The sequence below is a fragment of the Perissodus microlepis genome, chromosome 9 (assembly GCF_051167445.1).
Source record: "Perissodus microlepis isolate ML-2025 ecotype Zambia chromosome 9, ASM5116744v1, whole genome shotgun sequence".
In the NCBI taxonomy this organism is placed as follows: domain Eukaryota; kingdom Metazoa; phylum Chordata; class Actinopteri; order Cichliformes; family Cichlidae; genus Perissodus; species Perissodus microlepis.
The window spans coordinates 20,400,080-20,417,347 of record NC_140469.1 but is presented as its reverse complement, the minus strand read 5'-3'; the positions used below and the strand labels follow the sequence as shown (position 1 = coordinate 20,417,347).

Sequence of the window (17,268 nt, the reverse complement as noted above, 5' to 3'; positions counted from 1 at the left end):
TGCTCACCCAATGGCTGAAGTGCATTTGTAATCGGGCCGCTAACGACATCCAATCAAAACGCGGAGGGGGCGAGACTACTAAGCGTGCCTGTCTTTAGCGAGTAGAACCCTAACCGTCGGTGTGGTTGTTTTTAACATCACATTTCAACTTCCAAGAAGAAATTCACGACTGCCAGCAGGGACAGGGGGCAGCGATACTTTGACCTCCACGGTCGGTCGGTATTTTGTCCTTCAGCTGTTTTATATTTGAACGGCAGAGTTGGACAAATTTCGACACGGATTGACAACAAAGGGGGGGCACCGTTATTAGCTAAGAACAGCTAACTTCTCCCGACATAACAGCTGCCTCAGCGCTGCATGTGCGGCAATAACATGTCAGCGCCCTTACCTGCCATTGTGCCTGCTGCCCGTAAAGCCACTGCAGCGGTGAGTTAACAAGGCGACACAGGTCATTCACATGTTAGTGAAAAAAAGCAGCTGTTATTAGACAATAAAGAGCCTAGTTTGTACCTGCATGTGCGAATAGGTGTTGTTTGTTTTGACAGGTTATATTTCTGCATGGCCTTGGCGACACTGGGTATGTAGAGAGATTTGTTTACGTCTTGTGTGTAATATTGGTGTTCATTAGGACCCAAGACACTTTTGCTTTCACCTTAACTATAACTGTGTCCAAAATGACAGACATGGCTGGGCAGAAGCTTTCGCAGGCATCAGGATACCACATGTGAAATACATCTGTCCACATGCGTAAGTATTTAGAGCAGTTATAACAGGAAAAGCAGGTTTTGGGAAAGTTTCAGAAAGTCCGTAAGCGCTTTATGTAGACTTGAATGCCGTATTAAAGGCTGTGAAAATGTATAAACCTGTTGACACATGTAGGGCAGTTAGGGCAAGCCATAATGTTACTCTTTTCCACTGATTACAGTCCCATCATGCCTGTTACTTTGAACATGAGGATGAACATGCCTTCTTGGTAAGCCTCGCAGTTAAGGAGCATTTTTCAGTTGAGAGTGTGGCTGTTGCATGTCGGATGAGCCTCACATGTATCTGCTCCCTATCTACAGGTTTGATATCTATGGGCTGAGCCCGAATGCAAATGAAGATGAGGCTGGAATTAAGAGAGCGTCAGAGAACAGTATGTTGAAAGAAGGATTTTGATCCTTTTCAGGCCTTTTCTTTAGTCACATTCAAACATAAGGGGTTTCCTTAATTTCATTTCAGTTAAAGCTTTGATAGACCAAGAAGTGAAGAATGGGATACCTTCACACAGGATTATCCTGGGCGGATTTTCGCAGGTAAGTGTGGGATGTGCAGGAATGATATGTTATATAACCTTGTTTTTTGTGTGTGTGATTTACAGGCAGTGTTATGATGGCGCATTACTGCCACTGAAAGTAAAAAATAAATAAAAAATACTGGGTGAGGGCTGGTAACATCTTGCGGGAAATTATTTTTCTTTTAAGTTTACTTACATAAGAGAAAATTGAGAGAAAAACTGGTGATTTTATAGGAAGAAAACAGCAGATTTACCAGAGAAATGTGTCAAATTGATGAGAAAAAATGTGGAAAGGTTGTGCATTTAATTTTTTTTGTTTCAAGGACAAGATATTTACAGATTTTTAAAGTTAAGTTGGAAAGAAATTCACAGCCATGAGAAACACTAAAAGAATATGAACAGCACTTCCTTTTCAGTCATATTTATCCAGGCAGACAAAAAGCTACACTCAATTCTAATAAAATATGTACTCCTTCGACCTGGAGTAACAGCACCAGTCGCTGCGTACAACTTCAATCTCGAAAAAACGCTTGATGCTAGGTGATGTTTTCTTTCAACTTCAAATGTGCAGTGAGGAAGGTGAGTATAATCATACAAACCACGTCTTTTGGTCCGTTAATAGTAAGCACTTATCAAGGAAATATTAAACCTACTTTTGGTTGCTCCCTCATGCACAAGGTCACCACATTGGGTCACTCCTTATGTTTGATTTGGCTGATATTTTACACCGGATGCCCTTCCTGATGCAACCCCAAAGGGATTTGTGTCTCCTTTTAGTTGAATGTGTACATAACTAAGCCATGGAGCCATAGTAGAAGGCAGTTATTATATAGTGTATTATTATGCTGTAAGCAGTTAATACAACAGCAGCCATCAAACATAGACTGAAAATAGGTTAAACAGATGTACCATATCTAAAGATTAATAACTGTTTGTGTAATCTATACAAAAACAAACTAAAAATTGAACAATTTGTTCTTATGCTTATGCGCAGGACTATTTTTTTGCTAATCTGTTTCTTTCAGTTGATATCAAACAGCACGATAACTGAAAAGATTAACTTGATTTAAATTATGGATGTATTTTGTGTCCAGGCACATCTTAAATTTAGGAAAGAAAAGCACAAAAAACAACTAGGCGCTGTTTTCATGTACTTTAGGCACTTAAAATGCAAATAATTTATTTCCAAGTAAATTATTTTAAAAGAACAAAAGAGGACTAGAGCCTTTAATCATGCAAACATACTCATGTTTTGACACTGCTAAATGAGCCTTGTATGTAAATGTGAATTCCCTTTATTTGACTGACAAATGTGTATTAATGAAGAAGTGTATTTGTCATGTTTCCTCTACAACCGCATTCTTTGTATTTGTATCCTCTAACAGTAAGAGAGGCCTGTAGTGTCACAAACGTTCTGACTTAGACGAGTTACTTGTGTTTTCTTGGAGCTGTCATACTTGCACTGGGAGTTGTTTATTCTTTATTTAGTTGGGTATGTGGCCGTTAGCTCCCACCCGTGGATTATCCCATAGATTTAAAATTCTGTTCAGTCGTTTATCCAATGAAAACTGACACACACTTAGGTTTTGCTATAAAAACTGGACTGTTTAAATCAATCAAGTGTGGATTAATCAAGTGCCGTCCTCAAGCTGAGGTTGTGTTGATGTGTAGTTGTAATCTGTTGGTGTTAGGCTTAGTATCTTTGTGAGAACAATGTTTTTTTTGTGTGGTTTTTTTTTTCCCCAGGGTGGAGCGTTGTCTCTCTACACGGCTCTGACGACTCAACAGAAACTTGCAGGTGTGGTCGCTCTCAGCTGCTGGCTTCCTCTCCACAAATCCTTCCCTCAGGTAGAAACATTTCTGAGGGTGCAACCTACGCTTTTAGACAGATCCACCTGAAATTTGTAGTTCTTAAAATTTTTGATAATTGACACTTCATAAAGTTGTGAATGCAAGTATTTTCTTTTGGACCGGTTAATAATAAGCACATATATGAGTGTTGTTGTTTTTTTTACTTTGGGTTGATGTCTAATACATTTAGTAAGCACTGTATATATACATGTAATGCTTCAAATTTTTAATTAATTAATTTATTTTTTTTAGCAAACTACTCCTTCAATTGGATTACACTACCGGGATATCCCACAGCCAGCTCACATTCACTCATAATCAGATAATAAAAATAATCCTAATCTGTTCTATTCTCAGGCGGCTGCCAACAGTGCTAACAAGGACATGCATGTCCTGCAGTGCCACGGGGATGCCGATCCCCTGGTTCCCTACGCATTCGGCATCCAGACAGCAGAGAAGATGAAAGGTCTCATCAATCCTGCCAACATTACCTTCAAGTCATACCGGGGTCTACCTCACAGCGCGTGTCCAGAGGTGAGGGTGGGAATAAGAAAAAAAAAAAAAAGGCACATTTGACCATGGAGCTCCGTCTGAAATGCTTTTTGCATCTTTTTATGTATTTACAGGAAATGGTGGATGTCAAGCGATTCATAGAAAAGCAGCTTCCTCCTATCAGCGACGAATGAACACGAGTGTGTCCGCTCACCTGATCAACATCAACAGAGTCCTTTGAGCTTGACTCCAGTGAGACTACACGGACTCGAGGACCACTGACTTACTTAATTAAAAAATAAAAGAAAGGAAAAAAAAAAAAGAAACCTGCTGCTACTTATAGATAAGAACGGGGCTGTCAGCCTGCGAGAGGCATGACTGTACTGATGCTGCATACTGACCTGGAGCCACACACAACCCTCAGTGTTACAGTAGAGTAACTAACAGTAGTTGCTTGATTGTGAAGCTTCTTTTCATTGAGACGAGCCATTTCTTGCAGGAATTGTATGTATTATAACAACTAGGGCTACATTTCATGGTTTAATACCTACTCTCTCACAATAAATGGCCTGTTGTTAAATGTTTTTCTTTTTCATTAATGTAGCTCTTGTCTGGTGATGAATTATTAATTAAGGCACATCGCCAAGCTAAAAGGTCAAATATTTATTGCTGCCAGCTTCTCAGATTTCTTCTTTTTTCCTCCCTTTAGTGGTCACCACATTGAATCATCTGCCTCCATCTCCCCCTATCCCAGCGTCCTCTGTCACACCAACCCCCTGCATGTCCTCTTTCCCCTCATCCATGAATCTTCTCTGAGGTCTTCCTCTTTTCCTCCTGTTTAGCATATTCAGCATTCTTGGTCAAGCATATCCACTATCCTTCCTCTGCACATGACCAAACCATCTCAGCATTGCCTCCTAGACTTTGTCTCCAAACTCCCTCTGATATACTCATTTTTCACTCCTGTCCACTCTGGCCACTCCCAGTGAAAATCTTTAGCTTGGCCTCTCGTCTTTTTATCAGAGCCACAATCTCCAAACCATCATAGCACTAGCATATTATAAACCTTCCCTTTGACTCTTATCTCTAGCCATCTTTTACAAATCACCCCTGACTCTGGTCTCCACCCGTTCCACCCAGACTTTACTCTCTTTCACTTCTCTCGTGCACTGTTCATTGCTTTGGATGGTTGATCCCAGGCATTTAAAATCATCCCCCTTCACTTTTCCACCTGCCCCCCTCTCATTTAAACACATGTAGTTTCTCTTCTGCTTTCTTTTATTCCTCTCCTCCTGCATTTGGGTTTACATAATTGTAGATACAATATTAGCACCTGGGATTTCATCAGCCTTCTTACCTGATTAAGTAGGACAGCCAATATGTTGTTGGCTGTCCTAAAGTGTAGGTCGTTTCTGAAAACTGTTCTTAACACACTGCAAAAACTACAGTACTACATGTGCAATACATAATGAGGTGAAAGCATAGACTCTACTGTGAATGTTCATGACACATGACAGGAGAAGCAACATATGATTGTGCTTTATTTATGTGAGAATTCATATAGTTATTTCACACAAATTCCTTTTTAAATACACAAATATATCAGTGGTCATGGTCATGTATTCAGTTTGTTTTTCCCTGTTTTGCTTAAATTAAATATAGACTAGTATCACAGTATTGAAACACAAAGACAAGATCTATTTCTGGGTATCAGCTCATCAAGTTGTAAAAACTTTGATCTTTGAGAAGAGCTAAAAGCACCAACGTGTGAAGTCATTGTCGCACCATTCCTTTTAGACCAAAGGTGCTAGTGTAGAAGATCTTATTCCAAGGCACTTTCCTTCTTCTTAATTTTACCGTTAAATAAAAACTACTAGTTTCTACAAGAACTGGATATGCATTAAGGCTCACAATATACCTAAATACAAATGCAGTGCTCACAGATACATGCGTTCCGTCATTAAACAAGGTAGAAAAGTGCAATGTCAAGCGCTAGGGAGTATATAAAAATATAGATATGTTTTAGACAAGTAACTGATGCTGAACCGAGCATTTGTTCTTGTTTGCTCCAAAGGTTTTGGTAAGCTAATCGTGGGTAAATAATCAGCAGTTACAGCTGGATAAGTAGTGTTCATTTTCACGTCTGTCTTTCTTTAAATAGCAGGACTCCAACATGAACACGAAACTCCTTCGGGTGGGACGCATGCGCTAGAAAGCATTGTGTGGCAGTGGAGAGTCTATGGCTCAGAGGGAGGCTGAGACTCCTCCAGGCTCTTCAGCAGATCTGCGTACGCAGATGAGTTTATAAAGCGGGGGTACGAGTCTCTCTGCATCAGCGTGTAGATCTGCTGCTGAGCATCGTCGAACGTGTGCGAGGTCGGCTCAAGCATATTGCGGTTTATCACTTCTCGGACGCGTGAATCCAGACTGACCTGGAGAGGACGAGGAGACAGAAGAATGTTCAATAGCACGGATGATGGATTAAATAATGCACATATAAAAAGACAAAACAACTTCCACACGAGGATTTTATACTCTGCGTGACACTTTGAGATGCTTGTTTAACTGCTTGTTACTGCAAATGCCTTATTAGCCAATCACACGGCACCAACTCAGTACATTTAGGCATGTCGACGTGGTCGAGATGACCTGCTGAAGTTCAAACTGAGCTTCAGAATAGAGAATAAATGTGATTTAAGTGAATGTTCCAGTTGGACTGGTCTAAATATTTTAACTGCAGATCTACTGAGATTTCTCCACACAACCATCTCTAGAGTTTAAGCAGAGTGGAAAAGAGAAAAAGAGGAAATATCCTGTGAGCCTCAGTTCTCTGGGTGAAAAAGCCTTGTTGATGCCAGAGCTCAGAGAACGGTCAGCCTGCTTTAAGCTGGCAAGAAGGCGACAGTAGCTCAAATAACTGCTTGTTATAAGAAAGATATACAGAAGAGTGAATAAACAACATGCTGAATCTTGAAGCAGATGCCCTACACCAGCTGAAGACCACTCCGAGTGATCTGATGTTCGCTAAGAACAGGAAACTGATACTACAGTTCACACAGGCTCACCAAGACTGGACAAAAAAAGATTTAGATTTCTGTTGCCTTCTATCAGCGGTTCAGGCTTCTGGTTTAATAATGTGTGGGATATTTTCATGGCACACTTTCAGTCTCTTAATACCAACTGAGTGTTGTGTAAACACCACAGCCTACCTGGGTACTGATGCTGACCACCCCCATCTCTTCATGACCACAGTGTTCAAATCATCAGAAACTGGTCTTTTGAACATGGCAATAGATTCCAAGGTGACCAGATCTCGATACAATACAGCAACTGTTTGATGCTGTTGTGTCATTATGGAACAAAATCTCAGAGGAATGATTCCAGCACCTTGTTGAGTCTGTGCTATGATGAATGAAGGCAGTTCTGAAGGCATAAGGGGTCCAGCCTGGTACTAGCAACATGTAACTAATGGAGTAGCCAGTGAGTGTATATCAACGAGGCTTCCTGCTACCAGCTTGAAAATGTAAAATTACTGCTTTAACCACTTTTGACTCAAAAATATCTACTTACATGCCTTCTTTTGACATAATCCATAAATTAGTAAGGCGACTTCAACCTGTCAGTTCACATGCCTTTTATATGTTGTTTAGTGGTCTCTAGCTAGTCTTTTTCCTTTTTTATGGCTGTTGGCTGGTTTATGTTACTGGTAGCTACACTTGCTGTTGGTGGGTTATTAACAATACTGTTCTTGCAGCCTGTCATTAACATGATATTTATAATACTCCACTTGTTGCCAGTGCTGTTATACTGTGACACCCTGACTCTATATACACTCTACACCCTAAAACAGCCACTGTGAGACTTTTGGTGAAGTTGATCTTAAAGCTAAAAAAAAAAAAAAGGAACATAAAAGCTGCCTGCAAAGCAGCAAAAGCAATCTGCAATATTACGCCTCAGGAGTGAGAATGTGTTGAGTGTCAGCATTTGAACTGTAGTAAAACATATGTGATAATATGGTTGCTACTTGGGACAGAGAAACTGAGCTGATTATTCTTTCATCCAAAATTAATTTACAATAAGCTAATCTGCAGATTATGAAAAATGTTTTGATATTTTAAAAATGATAACTTATCATAACATATCTGAGAAGATCAAGGCTAGAGAACACATTTATGATTTTCTGTTGATAAACTTAGATATGATCATTCTAAGTATTATTTACTCACCTCTTTAGGGGAAAGGATGGAGATGAAGTCCTCATAGATCTGGCGGACTTTCTCCTCGACCACAGTCTTGTTCGTCTCCTTTTTGAGCTCCTCGCAGGCGAGCCAGAACATCATGTTCTCCTCGCTGAACTCTGTTCTCAGGAACTGCCTGAAGCAGCTTCGCCCGGCTGCACTTTTCATCACCCTTTCAAATGACATCGCCCAGGAGCGAGTGTCTTCCAGAGTAGGCTTTGGGCTGGAAAATAAAAGAATAATGGATGCGTTGGCATGTCACCGAATTTCCACAGCAATGTCACAGATTCTGTATCGCTGAACTCACCTTTCTTCGCAATTAGTGGTTTTGTCCGTCCTGCTCTCAAATGTGGACCTTTGTATTGTTTCGTCTTCGTTTCTAACAGTCAAACTGAAAGACAAATAACACGGAGAGCTTTGACGCTTTGATCATGAATGTTTTTAAAGCAGTTTGTCACCCGGTTTTCAGTTTTTCACCCTGCAGCTTGAGCTAGACATTCAAAATTGGAAAATCTTCTAATGTGACCACTTGTTATCAGACAGAATAAATACATGTTATAATTCAATGCATGGCAAAATACATGTGGAGGCCCTTAAGGAGACATGAAAACACCTGCTGTTGTTTGAGTTTGTGTCACATGGGCCTACGATCAGAACTAATGGGATCCGTAGCTACATTAGCCATGCAGTGTGCTGACATTACCATCAGGATTAAAAGTAATGCATTTGTTCCTCAGTCGCTGTGATGTGCATCACGACTGTATTTGTCCTTACAGCCAATAAGAGAACATTTTAAACATTTTGCTTGTGGCTAAACAATTTAGAAATAATGGCCGACTGCTCATAATTTGTTTGCAGATGTACCAGCTAGCCTCAAAGCAGACATTGTGTAAATATGTTACATGATGATGCAAGTAGCAACCTCTGGAGCCGAAAACTGCATTTCCTCTAGTGGGCACTTGAGGCTGGCTCCATAATAGAGTCAACACCCACAGACTTCCGTGTTAAAATGCCCAAATTTAGAGCATGAAAAAATACGTTTATAATCTGGTATTTTTTAATATGTAAAACTCATTGTTCAGAATACTGGGATTAGCAGCCTAGCTGTGCAGATTCACAGCTGTCCAAAAGTCAATGCACTGCACCGCGGTTGTACTTTTGTGGAAAATAGATTATCTGACTAATGTCGTGATGACTAATGTCACTAATGTCATGTCTGTGAGGTGTAGCCATCCAAGATGTTTGTGCTTCAGCTTTGCCGAGTTAAACTCTAGTATTTTTTTTCCTTTTACTTTGGGCTTCAAATCAAATCAAATCAAAATTTATTCATATAGCACATTTAAAAACAACAGTTTTGATCAAAGTGCTTCACAAATTAGGAAATAAAAATAAGACAAATACAACGCAAGACGAGACAAATATAGAAACCAACCAAATGATAATCAAACTATCTTACATCAAAGCCAGAGTAAAAAGATGGGTCTTTAAATGAGATTTAAAAGACTGAACAGTCTCAGAAGAGCGAATGGCAATAGGGAGTCTTACAACGTGGGAGTGGTAGCTAGCAAGTGGGCCAAGGCTAACAGTTAGTTGGTTCAATGGAATATGGCTGTCAAAGACAATAACTTCAGTTTTACTGTCATTCAAGGTTAGAGAGTTTTGAGATAGCCAGGTTCTCACATCATGAAGACAGTTAAACAATGTATGCAATGGATCTGTGACATTCAAACCGCTTATTAGTAGAGCCAAACTTTTCACACAACTCTATGCACTATGCAGTCATTGGTTTGACCGCAATCTCCCCTGCATACCAAAAGTACTCTAGAGTCAAATGTGAGGCCATCTGTTGAGAAGCCAAAGCTTGGCCCACGTTTGGTTCATCCAACAGGACAACGATCACAAGCACAGGAGCAAATCAAACAGGACTCTATGTAGTCCTGTGAAAATCTTCTTTTTCACATATAGCTAGAGCCTTGTAACCAGGCTTGCTAGAACTAGCTGATCACTTAACACTCCACCCTCTTGTCCAGATACAGTTACTTCTGGCTCCCAAAAAGCCACCATGGTGGTGACCAATACACTAACCTTAAGGCCTCAAAATGCACAGGCCAAAAGCAATGTGATGGTTGTGATGGCCACGTTTTTATGGTGTGCGTTCAAGAGCAGTGTTTTTCTTTGTATAACTCCTTTCGATATTACATTATAACTCTGCTAACTCTTTACATTCACAGGGAAAGTGACATACCCCAAATGCATTATATGGACTTTAAAATTTCTCCAGCAGCAAACAATCAAAAACCTGAGGAACCATTGGTTTAATATTATACAGTCTAGCCTCATGACTTCCCTTAAATAAAACTAAGAAGCCAATCCCAAATGGTACACATTAAAAATGGGCTGGTGTCTACATACCCTATATGTAGACACTAGTCTGAGATAATATCAAAACCCAGAAAGACTTTAAATTTCATGCAATCTGCAGTCAAAAAAATCTATTGCAAACACTGATTTCCTACAGTGTAGTGTAGCAGGAGCACTATGCATTCTATAGTTTCTTCTTCATTTGAAATGACAGAACATTTACAGCACGTTCAGGTTGATCCACTGGGAACGTTTGCGTAAAAAGTATAGTGTGTCAACTGTCCAGCTCATCCTGTGAGTCTCACCTGTGTGGAATTAAAACGTTCTCTCTGCCTGAAGTAGCAGCTGGCTGTCGGCTAATTGGTTCAGGTGAGAGTCCATTGTGAGCCATCCCACCTGGGAATGTGGTGTTTGAAGCTGTGCAACAATTAAATTGAAGTCATACAGATGTAGAATAAAAAACGTATTACTCATCCCCAGCGGAGTGAATTATCGCGACCACGTTCTGCATACAACAGGTTGGTTGTCCTCAGAGGAAGCAAAAGCAAATAGCTGATAATTCCAAAACAGGTTTAACCCCCCCTGAGGCCTCCATCCGACGAGAGCCGGCGCCAGTCACGGGGCCACTGAGTTTCTGTTTTTCTGGGTTGCTGTGTGGATGGTGCTGCTGGTAAATGAATGAGAGGTTGGAGTCAAAAGGGAGGTGCATCTGTTGTTGAGCTGTTACTACAACATACGTCTCATTTTATTCCAGACGGAAACTATTAGATTTTTATTTGATTTAACGTTTTCTGGTTTATGTCTCTGCAAATTAAATATCATTGTTTGGACAAACCAAGACAGCTGGCGGTGTAAACTTTTGCTCTGGGAACTTGTAATGACCACTTTCTTCATGATTTGCTGTTTGTGGAAGCTTTTTTGGGAGCAGGGACCACTTACAGAGGACAAAATAGTCCTAATAACAAACTGAATATAACCTTCACTGCCATTTGTACTCTTATGCTCAGCACTATTTGCATTATAAAACTTTTCAAGCAAAATACTCCAGACATGTGATGTGATGGCTCAAAATCATATGACAGTTTCCATAGCTTCAGAGTTAAAAACATTAAGCTCATGCTACTCCACAAAAGTCCTCTTTTAGAACATCAGCCAGAGGTGTTGGCATCAAGGCTGATGGAAATATGAACACCAAAAATGACCATCAGATTTGATCCACCATCTGAATCACATTTGAATGGTAATGGCTTGTTTTTTCAGTATTAAAATGATCACAAACACACTCCTAATGCAGTAAAAGCATACCTGGACAAAACAAAAAACACAAAGTGGTTGTCTGTGAGTCATGGATTGGCCTCCCAGTAGCCTGGACCACAACATTACTGAAGCAGGGTGGGGTCATCTTGACAGAAAACACAACAAAAGGCAGCTAACGTCCAAAGAAGAGCTTTGAATGGCCTTAAAGAAACCTGGAGAACTATTCTGAAGACTACTTAAAGAAATTACAAGGAAGCTTGTCTAAATAGTTCAGGCTGTGTTGAAGAATAAAGGTGTTCATACCAAATAATAACTGTCAAGCTCATCAAAATTGTACAAACTCAGTTTTTGTCTTATATACTGTGTTTCCATGTATGTTTGCACATATTTCAGTAACACATGCACCCAATTCCCATTTTCTGAGGAAGATATACAGACATGAGGGCTGGCTCAAGACTTTGCACAGTACTGTCCCTATCTGTAGATATACCCATTTTAGTAATACAACAATCTTATTGGTTGCAGAGCTCTAGGGATCCTGAATCGCATTTCGAGAATCCTGCAGCTCTGTTGGGAAATGAGTTGTGAAAACACTGGATTAATGTGATGACTGGTTGTTTTCCTGGTCCACTTACTCAGCAATCAATAAACTCAGTGTTACATCAGTAGATTTTTCTGTTTAATCTATCATAAATGACAAAAATGCTATCATAGTCTGTGAAATCTATGTGATAGAATTGCCAAAAACCATAAACATTGGCATTGTGAAGTCACGAAACCAGAACACTTTAAGGTTTGGGTGTTTTTTGTTCCATCAGGTGCTTATCAGCTGAACCTCTTCCTTCCCTCATGCCTCTTGACAGGCTATATGTAACACATTTTGTCATACTCGCCATCTTATTATAGAGCATGAGTGCTGTATTTTGTTTGTCATATTCTTGTTTTTAACTTGAACAGGAAATTCAAGGAAACTGCTGCATATTTTTATTTCTTTTTAAGACCGGTTTCATTTCCTGTGCATATTTCATTGCTTTTAAAAGAACTGTCCTTTTAGTCTTATTGCTATCTATTATGCATTGCTATAGTTGTATAGTTGTGCTTGCATTCTGTTTTAGATTTCTAATTGCATTTTTTCTTCTTTAGTTTTACCTAAGTGTAGATAAAATACAACACTGTACGTTCTGGCTACGCTTTAGTGCAGTTCACTGGGCAGGGTTGTTCAGCGTTTTTCGAGCGTGGCGCACTCCTTTCTGTGGCAACTAAAGTGATTTGTGGATCCCACTTTGGTGCCTTAAACACGTGTTTTGGAAGTAAAAATAACAATTGGTGATCAGTGGGAGACATGAAAGCAAAACAGAGATACTAAAATTGCTCAAAAACAAGATGTCCCTCTGGGTCCACTTGAGTGGGGCTGTGGCAGAGACATAGAATAATGCATGGAGACAATGGCATTCAAAGCAGCAGCTCACTCAGGAGCAACAACAGCACCTTGCATTCCTATGCCCAGCCTTACACTAGCTAAAGAAGGCAACTACCCTCCCCTTCACTATCTGCTTTCACTGCATGCAGCCCCCAACCAGCCGCAAACGACACCCTCCCTCCTGAATTGTACGTAGCCACACCATTTGACATCTTGCTCCTTGTACACACGCATGCCATATGCTCGCTGTTTGCTTAAGTCCCACAGTCTTATTAGCTGTGAAATTAGCTACAGCTGACACCAATCAGTCCTGCTGGACCAATTTTGAGTGAGTTCAGGATTCATCTCGGCCACACAACAACAGCTAGCAACTCATGCAAAACTCATGAACCCGTGAAATTTAAGGAAATGTAATTAATGAGAGGACTTAAGTCATCAGTGTATAAATCTGTGTGTGGACGCCCCCCACCCTCCCCACTCAATATGCATGCCTTGGTCCACATCTTTCCTAGCTCCAGCCCTGCTGTGTGGGATTCAGTGGAGTGTTTCTCCTTACCAGGAACAGCTACAGCAGCAGCACCAGCAGAAGCAGCAGGCATTTGAGGCGTTGGTGGGGGTGTTTCCCATTCTGTGGCGCGCTTGGAGGACACTGGCAGCTGCTTCTTGATGAACCTGCATCTGTCTCTTACGCATCTCCTCCCGCTCTGAGCCCATGGGCTGAAAGCAGAAGACCACAGTGAGAGAGCTGCGCGGAAAGCAGGGTGGTGGTGATGGTGGTAGGAGAGGTTTCACTGGAAGATCATTACCGCATTAAGCGGAAGCATCACACGCAAAACATCACAGTCCAAGAAAACGCAAGAGATTAGAGATCTGACAGCCGGCGCGCAGCTCTAAGGAGGATTGAGAGGAGGAAAAAAAGCGACTCAAGCCTAAATGATATGGAAATCTCGTGTTGAAATCCGTGCTTGCTAAATTGAAACTACCTGAGGTGAATAAACGTGTCTTGCGGAATGCGCGAACACTTCACGATCTGCAAGCGAGAGGTCAACTTTTGCACAATGCAACAGCAATCGACATGAAATATATAAATATATGAATGCAAACAGCTCGAGAAGCCAGTGGATTTTTTTTATCAAGGGTTTGCTGGATTATGCTGAATGTAACAAAACCCAATGTGATGAGCAACAACCCCCCCCCCCCCCCCCCGCCCCCCCTCTCTCCCTCATCTCCCCTCTCCGTCTGTGAGGGATGAGCAGTAATGATAGCGACAAGGCGTTACTCCTGGACCGCAGCAATCGCATCCTCGGGAGGATACACGATACAAGGAAAACAGTCTCCCTACAGCAAGCAGCCATTTATAGGAACATAATGCAATCATTATGATCAGAAATACTGATAATTTCGCGTCCACTCACATTATTCTCTCTCCCTTTAGAGGCAAAAAGAAGCAGCAGATCTGCTAATATCTAGGTTCGTTTAATGATCGATGATTTTATTTTAGCACGGATGACAGTGTGCACGAATTGTCTAGAAATTAATTCTAATATTCCTGGTTGCTGGAGGAACATCCAGATAAGAATGCTTCAGCCTCACTGGACCCTGTAACTACCCGCCTTATTTTCCAAAAAAGAAGAAGAAGAAGAAAAACTGCACAAACAGTCGTGCTTTCAGTCGTTTTTAAGATGCTCTCATTGTTATAATAATATAAATGTGTACTCACTGTGTCACCATGAATGCCAGAATACAGGTGATTTTTGGCTCGATCACGTCCGTCTGCCTCGGCTTGACACAAACCAGTTGGTTTCCTCTATGCGCATGCGTTTCCTGCAAGTGTGAAAAGATTTTTCTGCGTCCATGCATTAACTGCCAGAACACAATGTGCGCTGTCTGTTACAGCAATGGCTTCTTCTTGACAGATGGGGCAGGAAGTCTATTGCGTGGCACAGATAATAAACAGAAATTCTTGTAAATGATTATTCATGGGGGTTTTGTTTTTGGAGGCAATGAAATGCTGCTGGTATATAATCAATAAAGTTTCTGCGATTGGGTCAATTTCTGTTGAATTGAATTATCAAGAAACGTAATATATTCTTAAATCGTTGCCTGTATCACTCATAATCTGGTTGGTAATGCATTTATTTTACTGGGTTCATTTTTGGATTCTGGAGTCAGTGGTGGCAGATATTAAGACGCTGTAGACGTCACAGCCCTGACTAATTTAATCAAACATCTGGAAGATCCAAATCAACATCTGCACCTAGTGTGCTCCCAGTGTGGTCAGCACCACTTGAATCCACCAGAGGGCAGCGGCGCTCTATTTAAAAACGCCGGGGCCTAGCAGCAGACCCCCAGGGGATGCTGAACCCAATGGAGGGCAAATCAGGAGAAGTAAAATTCGATTAAGTGACTGTTAACTAAACTGAATCTAAATTATAAAAAGCAATCACTGCACTTCTTCAGTCATGACAAGATTCTGCTTTATGTAGAGAGCAGGCTGCATAAACCCATCTGTCCTCATGCTGGGCTGAAGCCAGGATTTTAGATCAGTTTTTATCTCTAAAAATCTCTGGCTTTTATTAACCATTTATTCTACACAGTTCATTTAACCACTCAGTTATTTGTCTTTTCAGAATATGCAATTGTGCTGAAATTGCATATTGTTGTGCTGAAAATTAAAACAGAGTCAAATATAATGCTGCAGTTAAGAAAATGCGCTGGAGCTTTTTAGATGAATGCTACTTTTTATTGTACGTCAATCCATGTAAACCTATGCAATTTAAAATAATTTAAAATCAAACCTATTGTTTTTGAAACTCTGGTGTCAGTCTCCATACTTTTGTTGCAGCTTCTGAGTCGGGTTGTAACACCATGTACTGCAGTGATAGGTGTACATGGTGTCACAGTAACAGATGGGTAAACATAGGTGTATTTCTAAAGGACATCACCTCACTAATGCTTAATAGTGTGACTGGATTATAAATTGCTATAGAATATAGAATATCTCAAATCATATTTTACAGCCCTGTAAAAAGTATTTGATTTTTTTGCATATTTCTCACATTTAAATATTTCAGATTATCAAACAAATTAGAAAATTAGACAAAAATAACCAGAGTAAATCCAAAATGCAGCTTTTAAAGGATCATTTCATGTATTAAGGATTTTTTTAGTTATCCAAAACCTACATGGCCCCGTGTGAAAAAGTAATTGTCCCCCAAATCTAATAACTGGTTGTGCCACGCTCAGCAGCAAGCACTGCAATTAAGCCTTTTTGGTAGCTGGCAACAAGTCTTTCACGTCACGTGGAGGAATTTTGTCCCAGTCTTCTTTGCAGAATTGTTTTAATTCAGCCACATTGGAGGGTTTTTGAGCATGAACGACCTGTTTGAGGTCACGCCAAAGCATCTCAATCTGGTTTAAGTCTGGACTTTGACTTATTTGCACTCTAAAACCTTCCTTTTTACTTTTCGAGCCTTTCAGAGGTGGACTTGGTGGTGTATATTAGATCATTACTTTTCTGCATAACCCAAGTGTGCTTGAGCTTTGGGGCCAAACTGTCATGTTATGCTGTGTTAGTAATAAACAAAGCAAGCCTGGGAATCCAAGGTTTCCAGAAATCATTAAACATATAAATATGGGACTAGGAAACCCTCAGCTTAGAGGAATGACTTGACAAAGGACACATGGAGACTCAGACAAAATACACAGAAGGTAATGAAGGAAGAGAAAACAGGCGCACAGCTGTAGAAAACTAACCAAACACAAGACTGAAAGAACAGAACAGGAACACTAAAGGGAACTAATAAATCTGAAGTCATCTATAACTAACACAAGAAAATACAAAATAACACCATTAATAAAGAAGTATAAAATAACACAGAACATGAACATAAATTTTTCTCAAAACTCAAAAGGAATAATGAACTAACAGAAAACACAAAACCAAGGGCATGGGACCCAGGGACCGTGACACAAAATGATGGCTGGACTTTTGTCTTCAGGTAGAGCTTCTATTAGAGAGCAAAATTCATGGTTCCATTAATTACAACAAATCACCCATGTCCTGAAGCAGCCCCAGAACACCACACCACCACCACCACCATGTCGTCTTGGTACGATTTTATGTGTACATAGAAAATATGCAGGAAGAAATCAGGACTGTAAATGTATGTTATTTATCAGTAGTTTCAGCAAATAGAGACATTCATTCTAGTCTTTCTTAACATAACTGTCACATTTATCTAGTAGTACGCTGGCTTATGACCATGTCAGGTTGTGGTTGTGTCTTCTTTTGCTTTTGAACCAGGGATCTATTGCATGTAGAGCAAACATGCAATTAACTATTTTGGAGCTAAAGCTTCACAGGTAAATAC

At 40.4% G+C, this 17,268-nt stretch overlaps 2 protein-coding genes across 2 annotated transcripts; one reads left to right on the top strand and one right to left on the bottom strand.

The window, feature by feature from the left end:
* Positions 1-15: 15 nt before the first annotated feature.
* On the top strand, positions 16-4,199 carry LOC146380462 (acyl-protein thioesterase 1-like). Its single transcript, XM_084939548.1, has 9 exons — positions 16-426; positions 546-577; positions 682-747; positions 926-973; positions 1,065-1,135; positions 1,222-1,295; positions 3,023-3,124; positions 3,485-3,661; positions 3,754-4,199. Exons 1-9 carry the CDS (start codon positions 358-360, stop codon positions 3,811-3,813), a joined length of 699 nt encoding a protein of 232 aa, XP_084795674.1. The 5' UTR covers positions 16-357; the 3' UTR covers positions 3,814-4,199.
* Positions 4,200-5,142: 943 nt separating this feature from the next.
* Positions 5,143-14,767, bottom strand: LOC146380461 (regulator of G-protein signaling 20-like). The gene is made up of 5 exons (XM_084939549.1): positions 14,616-14,767; positions 13,452-13,612; positions 8,165-8,248; positions 7,846-8,080; positions 5,143-6,051 (listed from the first exon to the last, which is right to left on the bottom strand). Exons 2-5 carry the CDS (start codon positions 13,607-13,609, stop codon positions 5,857-5,859), a joined length of 672 nt encoding a protein of 223 aa, XP_084795675.1. The 5' UTR covers positions 13,610-13,612; positions 14,616-14,767; the 3' UTR covers positions 5,143-5,856.
* Positions 14,768-17,268: the final 2,501 nt, after the last annotated feature.